Source organism: Salminus brasiliensis, chromosome 20, assembly GCF_030463535.1.
Source record: "Salminus brasiliensis chromosome 20, fSalBra1.hap2, whole genome shotgun sequence".
Classification (NCBI taxonomy): domain Eukaryota; kingdom Metazoa; phylum Chordata; class Actinopteri; order Characiformes; family Bryconidae; genus Salminus; species Salminus brasiliensis.
Window position 1 is genome coordinate 2,421,396 of NC_132897.1, and position 26,738 is coordinate 2,448,133.

At 42.8% G+C, this 26,738-nt stretch overlaps 1 protein-coding gene across 3 annotated transcripts in view; it reads right to left on the minus strand.

Moving 5' to 3' along the window:
* Positions 1-26,738, minus strand: part of add2 (adducin 2 (beta)) — a 40,468-nt gene that overhangs the window by 4,721 nt on the left and 9,009 nt on the right. For 2 of the 3 annotated variants that reach the window (XM_072664337.1, XM_072664336.1), the window contains exons 2-13: positions 24,177-24,428; positions 21,609-21,750; positions 20,622-20,773; positions 16,444-16,524; positions 11,848-11,997; positions 9,251-9,394; positions 8,240-8,338; positions 7,370-7,546; positions 6,544-6,786; positions 4,396-4,512; positions 2,204-2,290; positions 479-605 (exon numbers count right to left, since the gene is read on the minus strand). In XM_072664337.1, the coding sequence (XP_072520438.1) occupies positions 479-605; positions 2,204-2,290; positions 4,396-4,512; positions 6,544-6,786; positions 7,370-7,546; positions 8,240-8,338; positions 9,251-9,394; positions 11,848-11,997; positions 16,444-16,524; positions 20,622-20,773; positions 21,609-21,750; positions 24,177-24,326 (1,669 nt within the window). In that variant the 5' untranslated portion in view covers positions 24,327-24,428. Of the gene's footprint in view, positions 1-478; positions 606-2,203; positions 2,291-4,395; positions 4,513-6,543; positions 6,787-7,369; positions 7,547-8,239; positions 8,339-9,250; positions 9,395-11,847; positions 11,998-16,443; positions 16,525-20,621; positions 20,774-21,608; positions 21,751-23,248; positions 23,270-24,176; positions 24,429-26,738 lie in introns of those variants that run through there. The other variant, XM_072664338.1, reaches the window with a different exon arrangement.

The window sequence follows — 26,738 nt, forward strand, 5'->3', positions numbered from 1 at the left end:
TTATGTTCCTGATCTTGTGACTGTATATTGTCTTTTATGCTGGACCACGGCTATAGCTATCTATTAGCATAGTGCTAACTGTATGCCGTGTTGTTGATTCCAGCATTATTTGATACACAACATCTATAAACGGCCTCCTTGGCGTGGTTTGAGACGAGTGCATTGTGATTTATGCATGCGGATAACACCATGCTAATACTGTGACATACTGTGATCCTGACCGTTGTTTTTTACGTTGTATCAGAACTATGATAAATGGACCAATAGAAATGCCCCAAAATGACTTGGATTAAAATTTGTTTACATTGATTTTCCATTGAAAGTGAAAAGGACAGTTTGGAGATACCAGGTTTTTGTGTGGTAGAGTTCTGTTTGGAAGAGTGTTCACACCGCACGGCTCTTTCTATGAGGCTAAGCATCACATTTGAAACCCTCAGTGAGGTCAGTGAGGTGGTCGTCTGTAGGTGTTGGCTCATACCGTCCTGGCCGAGCTGTTTACGCTGGACTTCTTTACGGTACTCTTCCAGCGCCTGATCTGTCAGCTCGTTAAATGGGTTTGGGGGTTCTGGCTCGGGTGTCGAGGGAAGTTCCACCTTCTCTGGGGACTAGGAGACACACACACACACACACACACACACACACACACACACACACACAGATATATAAGATAATTTGCGTTAGTAATTGCTATTAACTCCTTAAATTGGATTTTAGGCTTATGCTGGGTCCGGGTCAGTTTCCGGTTCTGGTGGACAGGTTGTATTACCTGTTACTCCTAATCCTCAGTTTATATAGACCTAGACCTCTTACTTCACGTAACGTCATCTCACCATCAGAGCAGTGTTCTCATTATTGGAGCTTCTACTGTAAGACACTTAAAAGTGTCGGGCCCTACGGCTAACGGCAACGGCCTCCTGTTTTCCAGGTGCCCGCGTCCTGGGTGTCGCCTGACGCCTTCCCTCTGCGCTTATATATAAAATATAGGCCCCGTGTTTCTCACGTTGGAACGCCCGACACAGCGAGGTCCTGGAGGATCGCTACCGCCCTCTTCAGGACACCGTTCAGAAGAAGACAGACGCCAGGATCATCGTCTCCGGCCCCGTGCCGGGATTGGCGCGGCAGCGTTGCCCAAGCTTCACCTGAGCCGCCTGCGCTCTGTCGTTCTCTCCGGGAACATCATGAAGGTGGTACGCCACGACTGACTGGCTCTACCCTGCTATACCACTCAGGTAGGCGAATCAGAGAGGGGCACAACCCTGTCATCAGTAGGCCGGAGCGCTAACCTCTGAGCCACCACTGCCCCTACAATCTCAAAAAGACTCAGTGGTCAGGCCTGTCACGATGATCATTTTACTGGATGATATATTGTAACAGGAATAATTGCGATAGGCGATATTACTGCCACTTTAAGACGGATATACTCATTTTAATAGAATAATAATGCACTTACACTCTTTTAAAGAGCAGGGAATGTTTAATTATTATGACTATTAACTAATTACATAATAGAAACTAATATAAACTATATTGTTATACATAATTATATTATTATAAGCAATAATATAAACAAATTATAATTACATTTAGAATATACACTCAATTAAAACAATAAAAATCCGACATAAATGAAAGATAACTAAAATAAATGTTATTATTTATTAATAATTAGTGATCTTTTGGCAAGCCGTCAAACTTTGGTGGTCTGACTTTGGCGGGTTGCTATTTCAGTGGTGTAAATCGTGGTGGGTGTACGAGCGTCGGGCTGCACGCTGTTTCCAGTCAGTGGAGCTCCTGTGTGTCTGTTGCCAATAGCAACACACCAGAAATTGACCTGAACCCCCTCATTGCGAGACCACCACGCCCATCGGCTTAGATATATTCACAAGCAGCGCTGCTGTTTAAAAGGAAGGTGTGAAATAGACTGTTAACAGGGAGGAAGATGGCAATGAGCATCGTGACGCTCCTAGTGCAGGGTGTAAGATAGGGCTTATTGGGCAGCAAAAAAGATTGAGGTCCATATATCGTACAATAAGTCGTTAATGTAATTCTGTGATCTGACCTATTTTTTTTTATTGAAAACACCCCCCCAAATTAAGCAAAAATCTATAAATGTATAATAATAATAATAATAATAATAATAATAATAAAAAAGTTTAATAACTAAAGGGTTTGGTTTTAGTTGCAGTGTTTGAAGCTGTCGTACCGGTGGGCTGTTGTCTGTGATGACGCTGGCTAATAACTGCGACTGAGGTCCTGCTGTCTTCATGTCCTGACGGTTCTGCTCTCGGATCTGAAACAAAACCAGATATTAATATTATATTTATATATTCATTTAATTGCATCTGCTCTTTCATCTTCAGGTCTGGAGTTATTACAGCTGTGTTCAGACTGCAGATCAAATCAGATCTGATAGGATGACCGTCCACATTGCTATTTGCAAGTGATCAGATCGGACTTGAGCGTCCGGACATCACAGACCTATCTGCATGGGTTGCTGTGGTAACGACTGTGGAAACTGCTGCTTTCATATAAGGAAGCTGTGTGAGGCATTTCAGACCTCCTCCAGATGTAGATATGCTACAGATCAGATTTGGGCTGGCAGTCTGAACATAGCCTGTGATCTTTCCTTCAATTCACAGTACATCGAATGTGATCCTCGTTTACAATGTAGCCGAGACACAGACTGATTGATTGACTGATTGATTGATTGACAGGGAACGCTTGTACATGTAGGTCAGTGTCTTCAGCATCTTTTTGGAAGCAAATGGCAAACAGCCAGAATCAATACAGCTGGACGATGCTAGCCATCCTAACACAGTTAAACAGTTGACCATTCACAATTCACACAATGTGTGAGAGTAATGACTGATGTATCCATGGTAAACACTGTAGATAAGCTGCCAGTGCAATATATACCCTGATCAGCCATAACATTAGCACCACCTTGTGCTGCCAAAACAGATCTGACCATTCTGAGGATGGCCTGCTCAAGACCTCTAAAGGTCTCCTGGGGTATCTGTGGTATCAGGTGGGGCCTCCTTGAGCATCAGTGAGGCTTGGGTGGCCATGATCCTGTTGCCGGTTCAATATTATTATACACTATATATTATATATAATATATTATAATACAATATAATATATATTTATAAACTATTGCCAGTTCACTATTATTATATACTATACTATACTATGTACTATATATTACAATATATATTAATATATAATAAATAATATTTAATATTATACACTGTTGCCGGTTCACTATTATTATGCACTATATATTATATATATTAAAATACAATCTAATATATATTTATAAATTATTGCCAGTTCACTATTATTATATTATATACTTTACTATACTATGTACTATATATTATAATATATATTAATATATAATAAATAATATATAATATTATACACTGTTGCCGGTTCACTATTATTATGCACTATATATTATATATATTATAATACAATATAATATATATTTATAAACTGTTGCCAGTTCACTACTATTATATACTTTACTATACTATGTACTATATATTATATATATATATTATATATATATATTAATAGATAATATATATTATATACTGTTGCCAGTTCACTATTATTATATAATATATATTTATATACTGTTATACTAATATATATATATATTATATATATAGTGTAATATATTATAATGTAATCTAATATATTATATTTTATAATATATATTATATAATATTATATACTGTTGCCAGTTCAATATTATTATATATTATATATAATATATTAGAATACAATATAATATATTATATAAAAATATATATATAAATATATATATAAATTATATATAAAATTATATACTGTTGCCGGTTCATGGTTCTTGGAGCACTTTTGATAGGTACACAGGTCCCCATAAGACCTGCCTAATGTTCTGGGGATGTTCTGACCCAGATGTCTAGCCATCGCTAGACGTCGCCATTGTTTGTGCTTTTAACACATCACCTTCAAGGACTGACTGTGCACTTCCTGCCTAGTGTATCTACCCCTTGATTAGAGCCACCTCAGTTTTTCACTTCACCTATTGTAGTGGTACTAATGTTATGGCTGATCGGTGTATGTGCACATGACAGGGCAGCTTTTAAAGGTACGGTAAATAGGACATCACTAAAAGCTCAGTATCTCAGCTTTTTCAGGATCTCACTACTATATGCAGGACCCTGGCTGATTCTACAGCTCTCTAAAGTGGCAGGCCCATAACATTTGTGACTGGTCTCGCTGGATCAGGTTTTGGAGCTGGAGTAAAGAGGCCTACAGAATCTCACTGAAATGAACAGACTCCAATGCTAATGACCCCAGATCAGTTAGAAAAAGCAATTTCATGGGGAAGATCATCTGCAGTACCTTGTTCCTGGTTTCCAGAACCTCCTGAGGGTTAGTGAAGAGAGGGACAAACTGGTTGGGGTTTTCGATCTTTATGGCTGTTCCACTGCTTTGGGTTACTTCATCGGTTCTCAGCCACTGAGGAGGAAAGGGGACAATAAACAAACATTTACACAAAGTAACGGTTTGCACCCTCTCTTCGGTTTTTGTCGCTGGTCGATAAAGTAAATTCAGTAAATACGTGAAGTGAGAGACGTGATTTCCAGCTTTTAAAGCAAAATAAACACACAGCACAGCCTGGGTCAGCCAGCAGGGGGCAGCAGAGACACTGCAGCAAGTTTTATGGGCCTGAGATATCCACTGCAATGCAGAGGGAATAGAAAGAGAGGGAGAGAGAGAGGGAAGGAGAGCAAGAGACTGGAAGAGGGACAATACAGAGGAGGGAGAGAGATGTATAAAGAGTGTGGGGAGAGAGAGAGAGCAAGAGGGAGAGAGACATGTAAAAAGAAGGAAAGAGAGAGATCATGAGGTAAAGAGACAAGGGAGAGAGGTGGAGAGAAAGCAAGAGAGAGCAAGGCTCATTTAGGGAGGGGAGAGAGAGATAGAGAGAGACATAAAGAGAGGGTGGGGCGAAAGACGTATACAGAGAGAGAGCAAGAGAGAGAGAGACATATCAAGAGAGGGAGAGAGAGCAATAGGGAGAGACATATAGAGAGAGAGCAATAGGGAGAGAGACATATAGAGAGAGGGGGGAGACATATAGAGAGGGGGAGATAGAGAGCAATAGGGAGAGAGACATATAGAGAGAGGGGGAGAGAGAGCAATAGAGAGAGAGACATATAGAGAGAGAGCAATAGGGAGAGAGACATATATAGAGAGAGCAATAGGGAGAGACATATAGAGAGGGGGAGAGACATATAGAGAGGGGGAGAGAGAGAGCAATAGGGAGAGACATATAGAGAGGGGGAGAGAGAGAGCAATAGGGAGAGACATATAGAGAGGGGGAGAGACATATAGAGAGGGGGAGAGAGAGAGCAATAGGGAGAGACATATAGAGAGAGAGCAATAGGGAGAGAGACATATATAGAGAGGGGGGGAGACATATAGAGAGGGGGAGATAGAGAGCAATAGGGAGAGAGACATATAGAGAGAGGGGGAGAGAGAGAGCAATAGAGAGAGAGACATATAGAGAGAGAGCAATAGGGAGAGAGACATATAGAGAGAGGGCAATAGGGAGAGAGACATATAGAGAGAGGGGGAGAGAAAGAGCAATAGGGAGAGAGACATATAGAGAGAGAGCAATAGGGAGAGAGACATATAGAGAGAGAGCAATAGGGAGAGACATATAGAGAGAGGGGGGGAGACATATAGAGAGGGGGAGATAGAGAGCAATAGGGAGAGAGACATATAGAGAGAGGGGGAGAGAGAGAGCAATAGAGAGAGAGACATATAGAGAGAGAGCAATAGGGAGAGAGACATATAGAGAGAGGGCAATAGGGAGAGAGACATATAGAGAGAGGGGGAGAGAAAGAGCAATAGGGAGAGAGACATATAGAGAGAGGGCAATAGGGAGAGACATATAGAGAGAGGGCAATAGGGAGAGAGACATATAGATAGGGGTGAGAGAGCAAAAGGGAGAGAGGAAGAGGGAGAGAGAGAGCAATAGGGAGAGAGACATATAGAGAGAGGGAGAGAGAGAGCAATGGGGAGAGACATATAGAGATGGGGGGGAGAGAGAGAGCAATAGGGAGAGAGACATATAGAGAAATGGAGAGAGAGAGCTCATGAGGGAAAGAGACATGGGGAGAGCAAGAGGGAGAGAGGCCCATTTAGGGAGGGGGAGAGAGATAGAGATGGGGAGAGAGACAGAGAGAGAGAAAGCAATAGGGAGAGAGACATAGATATAGGGGAGAGAGAATGAAATGGGAGAGAGCACAAGAGAGAGAGACATATAGTGAGGGGGAGTGAGAGAGCAATAGGGAGAGAGACCTATGGAGAGAGGGGGAGAGAGCAAGAAAGGGAAAGACATATACAGGAAGGAGAGCAAAAGGGAGAGAGACATATAGATAGGGGTGAGAGAGAGAGAGAGGAAGAGGGAGAGAGACATATAGAACACATATGATTTCTGTTGGTGTATATATATATTATATGCAAAGGAACCACTCTGACCGTGGTGCGGTGACCTGGGCTGGCCTGGTCCTGGTTGACCTTCTGGTAGGTGTTCGGGGTGTTGAGCCATCGTGTTTTCTCCAGCTGCTGTTTCTGGGAGTGGGGCTGGAGTCGCGGATGGGTGCGCGCACCCTCCTCCTCGAAGCTGAAGGAGGTGACCGTGGCCGGTACTTCCACCTCTCTACGGGTTCTGGAACGTTCCAGCAGCACGGGAAAGCGATAGGCATAGCCGGTGCGGTAGCCCTGAACACACATGGTAAAGAGCACATGATAAAAGCTAGACTGCGCTCAAAATGAACTGACAGCAGGTTAGTTTACTTATGGACAAAAGTATTGGGACACCTGCTCATTCGTTGTTTCTTGTGAAATCAGGGGTATTCAAAAAAGAGTGTATCCTGCTGTTGTTGGAGTAACTGTCTCTCTAACTGAAGAAGACTTTCTACTAGATTTTGGAGAAGGAGCATTGCTGTGAGGATTTGATTGCATTCGGCGACAAGAGCGGTAGCGAGGTCACCGCACCTCATCATCCCTAACTCCCCAACTCATCCCAAAAGTATTGATTGGATCATTCCAGAGAACACAGTGCTTCCACTGCTCCACAGCTTCTCAATGCTGGGGGGCTTTATACCCCTCTTTAGCCCACTCCTGGCATTATTAGGTTCATGTTGGTGTATCTGCTCCAGGTGGTCCTATTCTATTGGCGGTACTTCTCTACAGTGACTAGACAAGCTGTGTCAGCAGCAATGGGTGCAACGTAAAGTAGCTGAATGCATTCATTAAAAGGGGTGTCCACAAACTTTTGGACATACAGTGTAATTTCTCTCACCAGGTTGTCGAGGGTCCTCATCAGGGCCTCGAATTCATGCTCTCCGAGTCGGCTCTTGTGCATGGGGCCGAACGTGGATCCAGCCCAGCCCACGGTGCCTGTTGGGTTGGGTCTGTGCGCGGTTCGGTCCAGCAGGATGAGGTTCTGCTCTCCGCCAGCACAGCACAGCGCCGATACCTGCCAACATGAGCAAAACGCTACAGCTCAGATCCACACTCTGCTGATAAAGCCTGAGTTAGCAGTTTCAGCTCTCCCATTGGTCAGGACTTCACTGGTAGAACTGAAGGCCCAAAGCAGCAGATCACCCCCCCCCCCACCTCATTCTCAAAAGTGCTCAATGCTGGGGGGCTTTATACCCCTCTACTAGCCCACGCCTGGCATTATTAGGCAGCAGCATGGTGCTGATAGGTTCATGATGTTGCTCCAGAGCTGCTCCAGAGAGTCCTATTGTATTGGCAGTACTTCTCTACAGGGACTAGACAAGCTGTGTGTGTGTGCAGCATTGGGTTCAGCAATGAAGTAGCTGAATGCATTCATTATAAGGTGTCCACAAACACCTGGACATGTAGTGAGTCTGCCATGTGGAAGGTGATGTTACCCAGCATGCTACACCAACCCCTACATGACTACTACAGTTCTCCTATAACATTAGTTTTATAAATATAATATATATTGTCCTGTTCTACTGTGTGTGCGAGAGAGAGAGAGAGAGAGATAGAGAGAGAGTCGTCTGTCTGGCTGTTGCTGGGCACTCTCTCCCGCTCTCTCTCTCTCTCGCGCGCACTCTCTCTGCCCCACTGGCCTAGTAATCGACTCTTTTCCGCTATTCCTCAGAGGCCCGGCAGTAGTAGCGTGGTATTTTTGGCGTACCTGGATTTGGCAGGCAGACTGGATGTGGTAGATGGTGTAGAAGGCTTCCTCCACGGATTCCCCCAGAGCCACAATGCCGTGATTCCTCAGGACCAGAACCTGCTCAGGTTACAGAGAAACAACCCCATATAATTACCATAATCAGCATATTCATTATAAATATATACATTAATAAAGGGTACATATTGTATAAATAATGTAAATAATGTATATATTAACATTAATAAATGCACTATTAACCCCTTAAACTCTAAAGGTCTGTAAGTGGCCACACACTTCACTCAATTAGTAGGGTTAAATAACTGAATATTATTATTTTTATAATAATAATAATAATAATAATAATAACAGGCACCACTAATATTACTACTATACATACTTCACATATAGGTATATACTCATATATACTTTATATTTCAACTAGAATATGATATAACACATTATTATTATTATTATTATTATTATTATTATTATTTATTTACATCTTTTGGTAGCCTTAGTTATTTGGATAATGTAATTTATTATTCATGTAATTTATTAATAATATATAATTTGTTGCAGTAGTAGTGGTAGTAATTTAGATATTGTAATTTATTGGTACTATTGATATCAAAATTGTAACTATTTTAACACTATTATTATTATTATCATTATTATTATTATCATTATTATTATTCCTAGTCATTTTTAGAGCACATAATGTATTTGTACCAATGATATCAATTGAATTGAAGTTTAACTATTATTATTTTATTATTATTATTATTATTATTATTATTATTGTTATTATTTTAGTATTAGTACTTGGTATTTAGATAATGTAATTTATTCTCACTATTAACATTATTTTTTAGTTTTTTTAGCAGTTGTTATTTAGGCAATGTAATATCTGTTATTACTATTGTATTTGTTTATTTTAATACATTATTATTATTGTTATTATTATTACTATTGCGAAACTATTCATTTTCACCTCAGTAATCACTCATTGTCATTTACTGTCTTCATCACCTTGCACGTTGGACCCAGACTCTTCTGCAGGTCCACTCTGTCCTCCTCCTCCTCCATCAGCCCATTATAATCATAATACGCCACCTCCCCCACCAGCAAAGCCTCATGGGACAGCGGGAGGAGGCCACACTTCATGGCTGACACCTGTGGAAGGACTGTGAATGTGAGTAATCGACTCGTCCAGGAGTTGAAATGATCAAATATTCCTCTGGTGGAACTTTTAACACCTTCCCCTCTCACACATCGAGCATTTCTGGAGACGGAGCCCCAGCGTCACCTGAACAGCAACACTGAGACCTAAGACTGCAATGCCCAGCCCCAACCCTCACTCACCAACGGGCCAATCAACGCTAATGAAGGTGAGCAATGCTCAGCTGTGTGTGAGAGTAAGAGTGTGTGTGTGTGAGTGTGTGTGTGTTACATAGGTTAATGGAAAGTCTTCTTAAAGACAGTATTACAAGTGTGTGTGTGTGTGTGTGTGTGTGTGTGAGTGTGTTATATAGGTTAATGGAAAGTCTTCTTAAAGACAGTATTACAAGTGTGTGTGTGTGTGTGTGTGTGTGTTACATAGGTTAATGGAAAGTCTTCTTAAAGACAGTATTACAAGTGTGTGTGTGTGTGAGTGTGTTATATAGGTTAATGGAAAGTCTTCTAAAATATAGTACTACATGTGTGTCTGTGTGTGTGTGTGAGTGTGTTATATAGGTTAATGGAAAGTCTTCTTTAAGACAGTACTACAAGTGTGAGTGTGTGTGTGTGTGTGTGTGTGTTATATAAGTTAATGGAAAGTCTTCTTAAAGATAGTACTACAAGTGTGTGTGAGTGTGTGTGTGTGTGTGAGTGTGTTATATAGGTTAATGTTAAGTCTTCTAAAATATAGTACTATGTGTGTGTGTGTGTGTGTGTGTGTGTGAGTGTGTTATATAGGTTAATGGAAAGTCTTCTTTAAGACAGTACTACAAGTGTGTGTGAGTGTGTGTGTGTGAGTGTGTTATATAGGTTAATTGAAAGTCTTCTTAAAGATAGTACTACAAGTGTGTGTGAGTGTGTGTGTGTGTGTGTGTGTGTGTGTGAGTGAGTGTGTTATATAGGTTAATGGAAAGTCTTCTTTAAGACAGTACTACAAGTGTGAGTGTGTGTGTGTGTGTGTGTGTTATATAAGTTAATGGAAAGTCTTCTTAAAGATAGTACTACAAGTGTGTGTGAGTGTGTGTGTGTGAGTGTGTTATATAGGTTAATGGAAAGTCTTCTAAAATATAGTACTACGTGTGTGTGTGTGTGTGTGTGTGTGAGTGTGTTATATAGGTTAATGGAAAGTCTTCTTTAAGACAGTACTACAAGTGTGTGTGTGTGTGTGTGTGTTATATAGGTTAATTGAAAGTCTTCTTAAAGATAGTACTACAAGTGTGAGTGTGTGTGTGTGTGTTATATAGGTTAATTGAAAGTCTTCTTAAAGATAGTACTACAAGTGGGAGTGTGTGTGTGTGTGTGTTATATAGGTTAATTGAAAGTCTTCTTAAAGATAGTACTACAAGTGTGAGTGTGTGTGTGTGTGTGTTATATAGGTTAATGGAAAGTCTTCTAAAATATAGTACTACGTGTGTGTGTGTGTGTGTGTGTGTGTGTTTCATATAGGTTAATGGAAAGTCTTCTTAAAGATAGTACTACAAGTGGGAGTGTGTGTGTGTGTGTTATATAGGTTAATTGAAAGTCTTCTTAAAGATAGTACTACAAGTGTGAGTGTGTGTGTGTGTGTGTTATATAGGTTAATGGAAAGTCTTCTAAAATATAGTACTACGTGTGTGTGTGTGTGTTTCATATAGGTTAATGGAAAGTCTTCTTAAAAAAAAAGTACTACAAGTGGGAGTGTGTGTGTGTGTGTGTGTGTTATATAGGTTAATGGAAAGTCTTCTAAAATATAGTACTACGTGTGTGTGTGTGTGTTTCATATAGGTTAATGGAAAGTCTTCTTAAAAAAAAAGTACTACAAGTGGGAGTGTGTGTGTGTGTGAGTGTGTTATATAGGTTAATGGAAAGTCTTCTTTAAGACAGTACTACAAGTGTGTGTGAGTGTGTGTGTGTGTGTGTGTGTTATATAAGTTAATGGAAAGTCTTCTTAAAGATAGTACTACAAGTGTGTGTGTGTGTGTGTGTGTGTTATATAGGTTAATGGAAAGTCTTCTTTAAGACAGTACTACAAGTGTGTGTGAGTGTGTGTGTGTGTGTGTGTGTGTTATATAAGTTAATGGAAAGTCTTCTTAAAGATAGTACTACAAGTGTGTGTGAGTGTGTGTGTGAGTGTGTTATATAGGTTAATGGAAAGTCTTCTTTAAGACAGTACTACAAGTGTGTGTGTGTGTGTGTGTGTGTGTGTGTTTCATATAGGTTAATGGAAAGTCTTCTAAAATATAGTACTACGTGTGTGTGTGTGTGTGTGTGTTTCATATAGGTTAATGGAAAGTCTTCTTAAAAAAAAAGTACTACAAGTGGGAGTGTGTGTGTGTGTGTGTGTGTTATATAGGTTAATTGAAAGTCTTCTTAAAGATAGTACTACAAGTGGGAGTGTGTGTGTGTGTGTGTGTGTGCGTGCATCATACAGCAGCGGTGGCGGGTGTGTGTAGATGCAGTAGGCAGCGGACGTCTGGCCGAGCAGAGTAAATGGCCGAGTGCAGGCTGAAGGCAGACAGGTCCACTCCCAGTGTAGTGCTGCCTCTCTCGACCACCTCACCCAGTATATTCACCTTCACCTGCACAGCAGAACACACACTGCGGTCACACACCAGCACACTACACACACTGCGGTCACACACCAGCACACTACACACACTGCGGTCACACACCAGCACACTACACACACTGCGGTCACACACCAGCACACTACACACACTGCGGTCACACATCAGCACACTACACACACTGCGGTCACACACCAGCACACTACACACACTGCGGTCACACACCAGCACACTACACACACTGCGGTCACACATCAGCACACTACACACACTGCGGTCACACACCAGCACACTACACACACTGCGGTCACACACCAGCACACTACACACACTGCGGTCACACACCAGCACACTACACACACTGCGGTCACACACCAGCACACTACACACACTGCGGTCACACTACAGCACACTACACACACTGCGGTCACACACCAGCACACTACACACACTGCGGTCACACACCAGCACACTACACACACTGCGGTCACACATCAGCACACTACACACACTGCGGTCACACACCAGCACACTACACACACTGCGGTCACACATCAGCACACTACACACACTGCGGTCACACACCAGCACACTACACACACTGCGGTCACACATCAGCACACTACACACACTGCGGTCACACATCAGCACACTACACACACTGCGGTCACACACCAGCACACTACACAACACTGCGGTCACACACCAGCACACTACACACACTGCGGTCACACATCAGCACACTACACACACTGCGGTCACACACCAGCACACTACACACACTGCGGTCACACATCAGCACACTACACACACTGCGGTCACACATCAGCACACTACACACACTGCGGTCACACACCAGCAGACTACACACACTGCGGTCACACTACAGCACACTACACACACTGCGGTCACACATCAGCACACTACACACACTGCGGTCACACATCAGCACACTACACACACTGCGGTCACACACCAGCACACTACACACACTGCGGTCACACATCAGCACACTACACACACTGCGGTCACACACCAGCACACTATACACACTGCGGTCACACATCAGCACACTACACACACTGCGGTCACACACCAGCACACTACACACACTGCGGTCACACACCAGCACACTACACACACTGCGGTCACACACCAGCACACTACACACACTGCGGTCACACATCAGCACACTACACACACTGCGGTCACACACCAGCACACTACACACACTGCGGTCACACATCAGCACACTACACACACTGCGGTCACACATCAGCACACTACACACACTGCGGTCACACACCAGCACACTACACACACTGCAGTCACACATCAGCACACTACACACACTGCGGTCACACATCAGCACACTACACACACTGCGGTCACACATCAGCACACTACACACACTGCGGTCACACACCAGCACACTACACACACTGCGGTCACACACCAGCACACTACACACACTGCGGTCACACACCAGCACACTACACACACTGCATTCAGCTCCACTGACAGCAGTTAACAGACATTTACTGTACCTTTACAGGGGCGCTACTGTAACCACTGGTTACAGAACAACACTGTAGACGTTTCCATAGCAACAAGAATTATCTAATAGAAAACACCTTCACAGCCACGTAGTCACTTGATTGAAACTGTTTTGCTAGGTGGTTGCTATGGTATCCAGGTGCCCAAGGTGGTTGCTATGGTGTTCCAGTAATCTTATGTGGTTGCTAAGGTGTTCCAGGTGGTGCGTATGCCGGTTCCTATAGTATTTTCAATGTCGTTGCTAAGGTGTTCTAGGTAGTTGATGTGATGGTTTCTATATTATTTGTTATGTGGTTGCTAAGGTGTTCCAGGTGGTTGGTATGCTGTTTTTTATAACATTTTTTACATTGTTGCTAAGGTGTGGTGTTGCTAAATGGATGATGTGGTGTCACTTAGGTGGTTCTTGGTGGCTGCTGGGGTGGTGCTATGGTAGTTTAGGTGGTTGCTAAGGTATTTCAAGTGGCTGGTATGGCACTTTCCATAGTATTTCAGGTGATTGCTAAGTGGGTGTTATGGGGTTGCTATGCAGTTTTTTGTTTCAGGATTCCTGTTACAGTTACAGTAAGTCTTTACAGTGTGGTGTTTATTAGTGAGGCAGTGTTAGTACACATCACTTCCTTACAAATGAAAAAATCAAATTAATTAATTTATGCGTTATGTTTGTTTATGTAAATATCCTAGATATTGTGTGAAAAGAACCACATTTCCGTGGCATTTGTGGAAATTGTTCTATGATTTAATTTTGATCAATGAAAAGTAATAACGGTTAGCAGTCAATCGCTCAGCCTTCCTGACACTCCCTACAAACCTGCACTTCAATCGTCAAATTAAAAGCACACGCTGACCGCTCGAGCGATGCCAGCTCAGCCGCTGCAGACTATTACTGCAGGACACGAGTAAATATTACTGCAGATATATCTTATAAATGAGATAAGCATGCATAATTCATCGCCCATAATTCACCTTCTACCCGCAGATTAAAAATGCATGCGTTTCAGAGGTAGTGGATTAAAAAAGGTCACTCGTCAGCTGCCGGCCTATTAAGCTCAACCTATACGATTCTATACGAATCACACAGTATCAGGACTACCTATCCGCTTCTACTCCTCACATATTGTCTTCATTCTGGCTTGTCATCTTTCAAAAAATAAAAAATTAATAAATAAATATCCAGATAAATTGGAAAGTGCGGAAAGTGAGACACAGCAGACTGTGTCTGTAGTCTAGTATGAAGACTGTGTCCGTGGCAGAGACTCAAGAGAGCTGCAGTGAAACGTCCCGACTGAGCCCCACATTTACACTCCAGTAAAGCTTATTGATCACCTGATTTACTAATGAAGGCTAATAGCTAATAAAGGTAGACGGGAGAAGGGAAAATTGCTAACCTGAGACTAAAAGCTAACTCTAGATGAACTGGAGAAGGGAGAATCCCTGACCGAGGGCTAAAAGCTTACGCTAGCTGGAATGGAGACAGAAAAATGGCTGACTGGAAGCTAACAGCTAACATAGTCACCCCAGAGAAGTGAGAATGGCTGACCTGAGACTAAAAGCTAACTCTAGGCAGACTGGAGAAGTGAGAATCATTGACCAAAGGTTAAAAGCTAACTCGACACAGTCCGAGAAAGAAAAATGGGAGAATGGCTGACTGGGGGCTGGAAGCTAACTCTAGGCGGACTGGAAATAGGGAGAATTGTCGAGCAATGGCTCTATTTAGACTGGAGAAGGGGGAATTGCTGCCCAAGGGCTAAAAGCTAATGCTAGGCAGACAGGAGAATGGAAAACGATTGACTGGAGGCTAAAAGCTAACCCTAGACAGACTGGAGAGGGGAGAATTGCCACCCAAAGGCTAAAAGCTAATGCTAAGTGGACTGAAGGATAGAAAATGACTGACTGGAGGCTAAAAGCTAACTCTAGGCGGACTGGAAAAAAGGAGAATTGTCGAGCAAATGCTAAAAGATAACAAAAGGCAGACTGGAGAAGTGAGAATCACTGACTGAAGGCTAAAAGCTAACGCTAGACAGACTGGAGAGGGGAGAATTGCCACCCAAAGGCTAAAAGCTAATGCTAGGTAGACTTGAGAATGGGAAAACGACTTGCTGGAGACTAAAAGCTAATGCTAGGCGGACTGGAAAAAAGGGAGAATTGTCGAGCAAAGGCTAGACGATAATGTTAGGCAGATTGGAGAACTGAGAATCGCTGACCGAAGGCTAAAAGCTAACTCTAGGCAGACTGGACAATGGAAAACGACTGATTAAAGGCTAAAAGCTAATGCTAGGTGGACTGGAGAATAGAAAATGACTGACTGGAAGCTAAAAGCTAATGCTAGTCACTCTGGATACAGGGGAATGGCTGACTGAAGGCTAAAAGCTAACTCTATTTAGACTGGAGAATGGAGAATTGCTGACCAAAGGCTAAAAGCTAATGCTAGGTGGACTGGAGAATGGAAAATGACTGACTGGAGGCTAAGAGCTAACTCTAGGCAGACTGGAAAAGGGGACAATTGTCGAGCAAATGCTAAACGATAATGTTAGGCAGATTGGAGAACTGAGAATCGATGACCGAAGGCAAAAAGCTAACGCTAGACGGACTGGAGAAGGGAGAATTGCTGCCTGAAGGCTAAAAGCTAATGCTAGGCACAAAAGGTGAGAGAGAATGGCTAACCGAGTCCACCATGGGTGGTAAATAGGCTTGTTCCTCGCTGTTCCTCACATGGTGGACATATTATTCATTTGAATAATAAATAAAACCTTTTGTTTGGTTTTATAACAAACAATAATCAGTGTTTTCTTTAACGTACATTACTGTGATGATATTTGATTGCAAACAGGCCTCATGCAGACCCTCACTGACCCTGGTGTGTTTGTTTATCTGCTTGTTTGTTTATCATGTAAAACATCTCACCAGGTTGGACGCAGTGACCTCCCCGTAGGCCAAACCGTCCGGCAGCACCAGGAAATGCTCCTGTTCTTTGCTGATACGCATCTAAAAAAAAAAAACAGGGAGAGTTTACTACACACACACACACACACACACACACACACACACAAACACACACATATATACATATATATATAGTTCTAGTATAATTCCAGACTGTATCCATCTGATATCCAGGACTGACCACAGTCCACAGAGCGGACTGTAGTGTTTTTTGGGTGATGGGTCATTCTCAGCACTGCAGTGACGCTGACTGACATGCTGGTGGCGAGTCTGTGTTAGTAGTGTGTGTTGTGCTGTCACTACTGGACTGAGAATAGTCCACCAATCAGAAACAGCGTCCTGCGGGCAGCACTGATGAAGGACTTGAGGATGACCAACATCAACAACCTGTGCAGCAGCAGATCAGAGAGCCTCTGTCTCTGACTTTACCTTCATCTACAGGCTGGACCAGCTAGGTAGGAGGAGTGTCTAACAGAGAGTGGACAGTGAGTGGACACAGAGACACAGTGTTTAAGCACTCCAGCAGCACTGCTGCGTCCAATCCACTCGTACCACCACCAGCGCAACACACACCACCAACACACTCTCCACCACCAGGACAGTCAGTGTCACTGCAGTGCTGAGAATGAGCCCCCACCCAAAAAATACTACAGTCTGCCCTGTGGTGGTCTGTCCTGTGGGGTCTCAAGCAGTGAAGAACACACAGGGTAAGAGGAGGAGGCCGATAACAGAGTCTGCAGAGACACAGATGGAGACAGTCTGGAGTTATAGAATGGACAGTGTAGTATTGGTAGGCGTAGTATTGATAGCTGATCAGTATCAATAATTTATTTATTATTTATTTATCTATTTATTGGATCACCCTCCATTTTTTTCAGTAGTCATCTCAGCGCTGGCTTTCTTACTGACGCAGTCGAACCTGCAGCTCCAAGTCTTCACTTCACAGCTGAAGCTGAGACCTGATCCAGTGTTAAGACGAGCTACCAGGTGTCGTCATGTGAGCTGCCAATCACACAAGCTGCTGACTCTCCTCTGATGATGTTGTGGACGTGGTGAGTCTGTCAGGCCTCTTTCTCTCCCAGACCTCCTCAGTTTTCTCTAGTTTTAAAGAGCTTACTGAAGGAAACTGTCCTCAAACATTCCCTCTTAATCTGTAACTTCTCAAAGGACAGAGCGACACTCTTAGGAGGTCAATACGCCTTCTTTTATGAAGTGTCTTCTTCCAGACGTTATAACAGGAATCTGAATGCTCAATGACCTCGAAATCCTGCGGTGCAGAGCGCCAAAACACAGCTCCTACACTGATTTAATGAATGTAACAGGGTTGTAAATGCTCATTTTTTTACATTAGCTGTCAAAGACTAATTTACTGATATTGCAACAGACTAGCTGTAAGTTATTGATGGTTGCTAGAATGATGCTATGGTAGTTTAGGTGGTTGCTAAGGTATTTCAAGTAGCTATGGCACTTTCCATAGTATTTCAGGTGGTTATATGTTGCTAAGTGGGTGTTATGTGGTTGCTATGCAGTTTTTTACAGTAAGTCTTTACAGTACACATCACTTCCTTACAAATGAAAAAAATATAAGTAATTTATGTAAATATCCTAGATATTGTGTGAAAAGAACCATATTTCCGTGGCATTTGTGGAAATTGTTCTATGATTTAATTTTGATCAACATTAAAACAAACCCAAAAAGAAAAACTATCAGTGACTTCCCTAAAATAGTTTTCTAAAAAAGCCCCAAAATCTACATAATTTTGCATTTTTTTACTCATAATTTTACTCAAATAAATTTGGACCATTGCAAGTTATTCAATGGACTTAAATGTCAATAAAAACAATGGAAAAGTTGGACGTCCAAATTTTCCACACACACACACACACACACACACACACATATATATATATATATATATATACATTTACGGCATTTAGCAGACGCTCTTATCCAGAGCGACATACAAGGTTATTCATATCACAGAGGTGAGCCAATGCAGTGTTAGGAGTCTGGCCCAAGGACTCTTATTGGTGTAGCGCAGCATAGTCACCCAGACTGGGAATCGAACCCTGGTCTCCCACATGGTGTTGTAACTCAGTGGCTGGTAGTGGTGTTATCTGTTGCACCACACCAACCACTATATATATATATATATATATATATATATATATATATATATATATATATATATATATATATATATATATATATATATATATATATACACACATCCTCATCATCTGAAAACACTCCTACACACACATTCTCACATGAAACGTGACTCTGCTTTACTCTGAGGCCCAAACGAAGAAGGAAGGCAGTTATTTGCAGCTCTGTGCCACGTTTGGAGAAGAAGCGTAAGTGAAAGTGAGTGGGAGCTTCCAGAACCTGCATTATTATATAAGTACTGCAAGACTGTATGAGCAGTAACAGCTGCAGTTACTAGTGTAGCTGGTATGGAGACAAGTAAAGGCAGTAAAAAGTACAGAGCAATAAAAGAAAAAAATTTTGGTCTATGTGTTTTTAGATGTTTTTGGCTACATGTAGGTATTGTGATATACACTGAGGAGGAGGAGCTACAGTCTCTAATTAGGGTGAATATTAATAACGCTCTAAATGTAGGTATTGTGATATACACTGAGGAGGAGGAGCTACAGTCTCTCATTAGGGTGAATATTAATAACGCTCTAAATGTAGGTATTGTGATATACACTGAGGAGGAGGAGCTACAGTCTCTCATTAGGGTGAATATTAATAACTCTAAATGTAGGTATTGTGATATACACTGAGGAGGCGGAGCTACAGTCTCTCATTAGGGTGAATATTAATAACGCTCTAAATGTAGGTATTGTGATATACACTGAGGAGGCGGAGCTACAGTCTCTCATTAGGGGGAATATTAATAATGCTCTAAATGTAGGTATTGTGATATACACTGAGGAGGCGGAGCTACAGTCTCCAATTAGGGTGAATATTAATAACACTCTACATGTAGGTATTGTGATATACACTGAGGAGGCGGAGCTACAGTCTCTCATTAGGGTGAATATTAATAACGCTCTAAATGTAGGTATTGTGATATACACTGAGGAGGCGGAGCTACAGTCTCCAATTAGGGTGAATATTAATAACACTCTACATGTAGGTATTGTGATATACACTGAGGAGGCGGAGCTACAGTCTCTCATTAGGGTGAATATTAATAACGCTCTAAATGTAGGTATTGTGATATACACTGAGGAGGCGGAGCTACAGTCTCCAATTAGGGTGAATATTAATAACGCTCTAAATGTAGGTATTGTGATATACACTGAGGAGGCGGTGCTACAGTTTCTCATTAGGGGGAATATTAATAACACTCTAAATGTAGGTATTGTGATATACACTGAGGAGGCGGAGCTACAGTCTCTCATTAGGGTGAATATTAATAACACTCTAAATGTAGGTATTGTGATATACACTGAGGAGGCGGAGCTACAGTCTCCAATTAGGGTGAATATTAATAACACTCTACATGTAGGTATTGTGATATACACTGAGGAGGCGGAGCTACAGTCTCTCATTAGGGTGAATATTAATAACGCTCTAAATGTAGGTATTGTGATATACACTGAGGAGGCGGAGCTACAGTCTCTAATTAGAGTAGAATATTAATAACGCTCTAAATGTAGGTACTGTGATATACACTGAGGAGGAGGAGCTACAGTCTCTCATTAGAGTAGAATATTAATAACGCTCTAAATGTAGGTATTGTGATATACACTGAGGAGGCGGAGCTACAGTCTCCAATTAGGGTGAATATTAATAACGCTCTAAATGTAGGTATTGTGATATACACTGAGGAGGCGGAGCTACAGTCTCTCATTAGGGTGAATATTAATAACGCTCTAAATGTAGGTATTGTGATATACACTGAGGAGGAGGAGCTACAGTCTCTCATTAGAGTAGAATATTAATAACGCTCTAAATGTAGGTATTGTGATATACACTGAGGAGGCGGAGCTACAGTCTCCAATTAGGGTGAATATTAATAACACTCTACATGTAGGTATTGTGATATACACTGAGGAGGCGGAGCTACAGTCTCTCATTAGGGTTAAGAGAGCATGGATAGGTCAGTTGTAGTAAGTGTACTCACTGTGAGGTTAGCAGTGGTTAGCTGGGCCCAGCCGTACAGGTCCAGCAGACGGTGGACGCTGGCCAGCTTACAGCGCATCAATCTCTCCCCCTTCACCATAGAGCCGGGCTCATAGCCATGCAGGTCATTTATAGGGGTTACCATGGTCACTGCTGAGGACAGAGACAGAGACAGACAGTTTTATAAGGAACAATGCCTGTAATAAAGGACCATGCTTGTTCCTGCTGCTGTGTGGATTTGATTGCATTCAGCAACAAGAGCATTAGTCAGGCCAGTAGGTTGGATGATCACCACCCCACCTCACCATCCCCAACTCCCCAACTCATCCCAGAAAGTACTGGATGGAGCTCCACACAGTTCTTCTAGAGGTGGGCTTTATACCCCACCTCTAGCCCACGCCTGGCATTATGAGGCAGCATGATGCCAATAGGTTCATCATGTTGATCTGCTCTAGAGAGTCCTATTTATTAGAAGGGGTGTCCACAAACTTTTTGATATACAGTGTATGTTCTATTATTTTTGGCAATTGTTTTGAAGCCCTTTGCTTGGAATGTTTTACATAAACTGGTCATAAATACAGAATTATTGATTTATAGGTGCATTATTATTGCTTATCGTCGCTGTCGGACAAAAACCTTCTATCTCCAGTTGTGCCGTTTTTCACTTTTTGACATAATGTGAATCTGGCTGTTGTTTTTTATATTATATCAGAATCTCATGATGAACGGACCAATAGAAATGCTCCAAAATGACCTGGAATACAATCTTTTTACATTGACTTCCATTGAAAATTGGAAAGTCTTTTTCCTTCTCTTGTAAAGTTGCTATTTTGGAGATACCAGGTTTTTGAATGTGATGTAATGCATGTGTTATGAAGTCCCTGTGTTGTTAGCCTTTACATAAATAGTCACTGAATGTTATTACAGGTGATTCTAACTAGTGTGTGTGTGTGTGTGTGTGTGTGTGTGTGTGTGTGTGTCCACATACTGGACGGTGATACAGGCAGAGCAGCAGGAGAGCCGTAAGTAGCCATAAAATCAGCGATCTGTCTGAGAGCCCAAAGACTGGAGGAGCTCCCTCCTTTCTTCATCTGCTCCTGAATCAACACATCCAGCTCCTCCCGGAATGACTGGAAAACACACACACACACACACACACACACACACACACACACACACAAGCAACAGTTAGCTTACTCATAGTCACGTGAAAAAATGTGGAAACCTCATGAGAACCTTGTGTTTTTAATCATATATAAACATCTGAACGTCTGATCTTCTTCATGTGATCAATAATCTAATCTATCTAACTCAGAAACCCTCATCAATTAATCATCATTTATAAAATAGAATTAATAGAAGTTATAAATAAAAGTTCACCCCCCTCCCGTCACATTTATTACTCAGACTAGAATAGAATCAGACTCAGGAGCAGAACATCAGCTGCAGATGATCAGATCATGATTGGAGAGGATTATTCTGGAGGAGTCTGGAGTCTGATTTAAACCTCAGACGTTTAGTCTGGTCTGATCTTGATTGATGGTTGAAGTGAGTGGTGAAGATCAGATCACCATCATGGCCAGATCCTCTCTGAGGCCTTTAGGAAGAAGGGTGGAGATGCAGAGGAGTCTCAGGAACAGATCTCAGAACAGTTGGAGATCAGACGTTGTGTGTGAGTGAGTGTGTGTGTGTGTGAAGCAAGAGTTTGTTCCTTTCTGTTAGAATGCGAGAACCGTCTATTGTTCCACAGTGTTGTGGTAGAACCCCATCCGTCTTGATGTATATGCTGATGTGTCTTTTCACGTGAGATCTGACCTGATCTGATCTCACTGGAGATGCAGTGTATTGTCCGATCAAAGTGAATCCAGATTTAAAGTGGATGCAAACCACATGTTAATGGCAGGTGTGAACAGGCCCATGTAGTTCTGTGGGGGCGGGAGGCCAAACCCCAGGTGACATACATGTGGCGGAGCCTAAATGTCTGAGAATCTGGCCATGGTGATCGTCTCCACCGCTCACCTCAACCATCACGAGCAGATCAGACTATAGTCTGAGACTGGTTTTAAATATTAGATCTCTTACAGATACTTTTTACTGAATTATGAATTGAAAAATTCTGGCGCTCAGCAATCCAAGACGTTCCCACAGAGCAGATAAGCACACACACACCTTACACACACACACACCTTACACACACACACATACACAGCAACTGTTAGCTTAGTTCCTTGTGTTCAGTCAGTCACACACACACACACACTGTTACACTCCCACCTCTCTTTCTCACACACATACACACACACACACACACAGACACACACACACACACACACACACACTTAAACACACTCTTACACTCCCACCCCTCTCTCTTTCTCACACACACACACACACACACACACACAGACACACACACACACACACACACACACACTTAAACACACTCTTACACTCCCACCCCTCTCTCTTTCTCACACACACACACACACACACACACACACATACAGACACTTAAACACACTCTTACACTCCTTCCCCTCTCTCTTTCACACACACACACACACACACACACACACTATATTAACTATAGCTCTCACCCACTCAGTAGTGACTAATTCATCCACATACATTCAGCTCCTAGTGTATTTCCACACTCCAGCCATGCTCCTTCCTCTTCCTCCTCTTCCTCCTCCACTCTTCCTCACTGTCATTCACTCCCTCCAACTGTCAGTCAGTCCCTCGGTCAGTGCTGTTCGGTCGGTGGCAGCTCCAACTTTCTGATACTATCAATTTTGTCCCCTCCCTCTCTCCTGCTGTTTCATATACCTCTCTCTCTCTCTCTCTCTCTCTCTCTCTCTCTCTCTCTCTCTCTCTTTTTATTTTCTTTCTCACTCACTCACTCACTCTCACCTTATGTCTCTCTACCTTCCTTTACCTCTTCGAAACACCTCCCTCCATTCTCTCAAATCTCTCTCTCTGCCTTTCTCCACCTGTTTGTTACACACTGTAATGCTCTCTCTCTCTCTTTCTCACTCTGTCTCTCTCTCTCTCTCTCTCTCTCTGCAGCTGTGAACAGTGATTCAGGGCAGCTTATGTCTAAGCTGTGGAGCTAATCATATCTTTGGGAGTCTAATGAGGGGGGAAGGAGAGAGAGAGACAGACAGAGAGAGAGAGAGACAGAGAGAGAGAGGGAGAGGGATTGGGAGCGGTGGATGGGCCGAATGGAGGGATGAAATTAGGGGCTAAAAGGACAAGTGAGGACACGGACACTACAGAGGGTCATTTAATATTTTGTCATCCTTTGAAGGCTCGACCCGTTTCTCCCACTCGTCCATTCAAAACACACACGTTTTCACACACACACACACACACACACATACACACACACTGAGGTTACATGCTAGGGGTGTAACAATACACAAACAGGGGTGGTCATAATGTTTTGATATGACTGTGTATATGTCTGTTGTGATATATGTAGTGCAAAGGTTGATGTGTGACAATAACAGGACTCACATACACACACACACACACACACACACACATCTGTGCTCACAGGGCTCTGCAGGATGCTGGAGACTCGCTTCTTGGAGCCGCTGGTCGGGGTGGACTCCTGGGGGGACTGAACCGCCTCCATCATCACACACTCTCCATCCACCGGGCTACTCTGGACCGGGGTCCCTTTTGGAGTTGGGGAGCTGCTCATTTTCTTTCACTGGCGGAGAACGAGAGCGGGCGAGAGACAGATACAGAGACAGGGCGAGAGATATATAGAGAGAGGTAGGGACAGAGGGAGGGAGGGAGGGAGCTGGGGGACGAGAGAGGAGAGAGAGAAAGCGGTCGATCAATCATAGTGAATTACTGAAATATGATCCGCTCTGTAATTTCATTGACATTTACAGAGTGGAATCCAGTTACACTGCAGAAGTCTCTCATACACACACACACACACCTACCTCCTCCCATACACACACACAGTGCTGTGGACACCAGATAAGGGTTTTTTGCGCACCACACCCAAGGACGTGTGATAGGTTGCTGTAACGGACTGCTACGACTTCAAATATCAACACAAACAAAGCTGTCCAAATGTTTGTGGACATCCCTTCTGTGGACACCCATCGGTGCTGACACAGATGTATATATACATACACACACACACACACACACACACACACACACAGCTTGTCTAGTCTCATAGAGACATACTGCCAATAGAATAGGACTATCATGAAGCTGTGGAGCAGTGGGACTGCAGTGTTCTCTGGAATGATGGCTGGTGGTGCTCCATCCAGTACTTTTAGGATGGGTTGGGGTGGTGATCATTCTGACAACATCCTGACCTCACTAAGTAACGTTCTTGTCGCTGAATGCAATTAAATCCTCACAGCAATGCTCCCCTTTCCTTCTCCCCTGGACAGTAGAGACAGTTACTCCAACAATAAAAGCAGGATCAGCTCTTTTTAAAACCCTTGATTTAAAAAAATAAATAAAATGAATGAGCAGGCGTCCCAATACTTTTGTCAATGTAATATATGCATAGGGCTGCCAGTTTCAACCCCCGAACCGTCCTTTTAAAGAGGTGATTCATCACAAATCTAATACACATGATTGATCACTGATCACAGAGGCAGTCAGTCTCCCAAGACATGATCGGGATCTGACGCATAGATCACTCAGAAATAAGTCCATGGACGGTTGTGTACACTATGGCTGAACATACGGTGCATAGCTTGACCTTTTGACCTCTACCCTGTAACTCACCAGTGTTAGTATTATGCTGAGGAAACAATAATCTCAGATGTTTTTTTGCTTTGTGGAGCACATGGCACTTGGCCAAACTGCTTATAGAGGATGCGGCTCTGCGGCCTGAATGCACTTTAGACTTCCGCAATACATTACCCTCACTTCCGTTCACCTAACGTACATCTTAATGTATGTCAGTTTCACGCAGACGGCTAAGTGGCAGCAGAAGGTCCGCAGATCAGGACATCTTACGAGACACACCTTCAGTACATGACGGTACAGATCCAGCATTACAGGAAAAGCAGCATTATGTAGCAGCTGGATCAGGCATCCCTGTCATTCCCACTCCGGGCCGGAACGCTGCTGCTGCTGCATTATGGAGCCGTTAGGCCTAATGCCAGGTGTGATTTTGGTTGTACTGGTTGTGGTTTTGGTTGTACTGGGTGGGTTTTTGGTTGTACAGGGTGTGATTTTGGTTGTACTGGGAGGAGTTTAGGTTGTACTGGTTGTGGTTTTTGTTGTACTGGGAGGGGTTTTGATTATACTGGTTGTGGTTTTAGTTGTACAGGGTGGAGTTTAGGTTGTACTGGTTGTGGTTTTTGTTGTACTGGGAGGGGTTTTGATTATACTGGTTGTGATTTTGGTTGTACAGGGTGGAGTTTTGTTTATACTGGGAGGGGTTTTTGTTGTACTGGGTGGGTTTTTGGTTGTACAGGGTGTGATTTTGGTTGTACTGGGAGGAGTTTAGGTTGTACTGGTTGTGGTTTTTGTTGTACTGGGAGGGGTTTTGGTTATACTGGTTGTGGTTTTGGTTGTACAGGGTGGAGTTTTGTTTATACTGGGAGGGGTTTTTGTTGTACTGGGTGGGTTTTTGGTTGTACAGGGTGTGATTTTGGTTGTACTGGGAGGAGTTTAGGTTGTACTGGTTGTGGTTTTTGTTGTACTGGAAGGGGTTTTGGTTATACTGGTTGTGGTTTTGGTTGTACAGGGTGGAGTTTTGGTTATACTGGTTGTGGTTTTGGTTGTACAGGGTGGAGTTTAGGTTGTACTGGTTGTGGTTTTTGTTGTACTGGGAGGGGTTTTGGTTATACTGGTTGTGGTTTTGGTTGTACTGGGTGGAGTTTTGAATGTACTGGGAGGTGTTTTGGATGTACAGGGTGGAGTTTTTAATGTACTGGGAGGTGTTTTGGATGTACAGGGTGGAGTTTTGGTTGTAGTGGGTGGGGTTTTGGTTATACTGGGTGGGTTTTGGTTATACTGGGTGGGTTCTGGTTATACTGGGTGGGTTTTGGTTATACTGGGATGCATTTTTGTTGAACTGGGAGGGTTTTTGGTTGAACTGGGGGGTTAGTTTTACTGGTTGTGGTTTTTG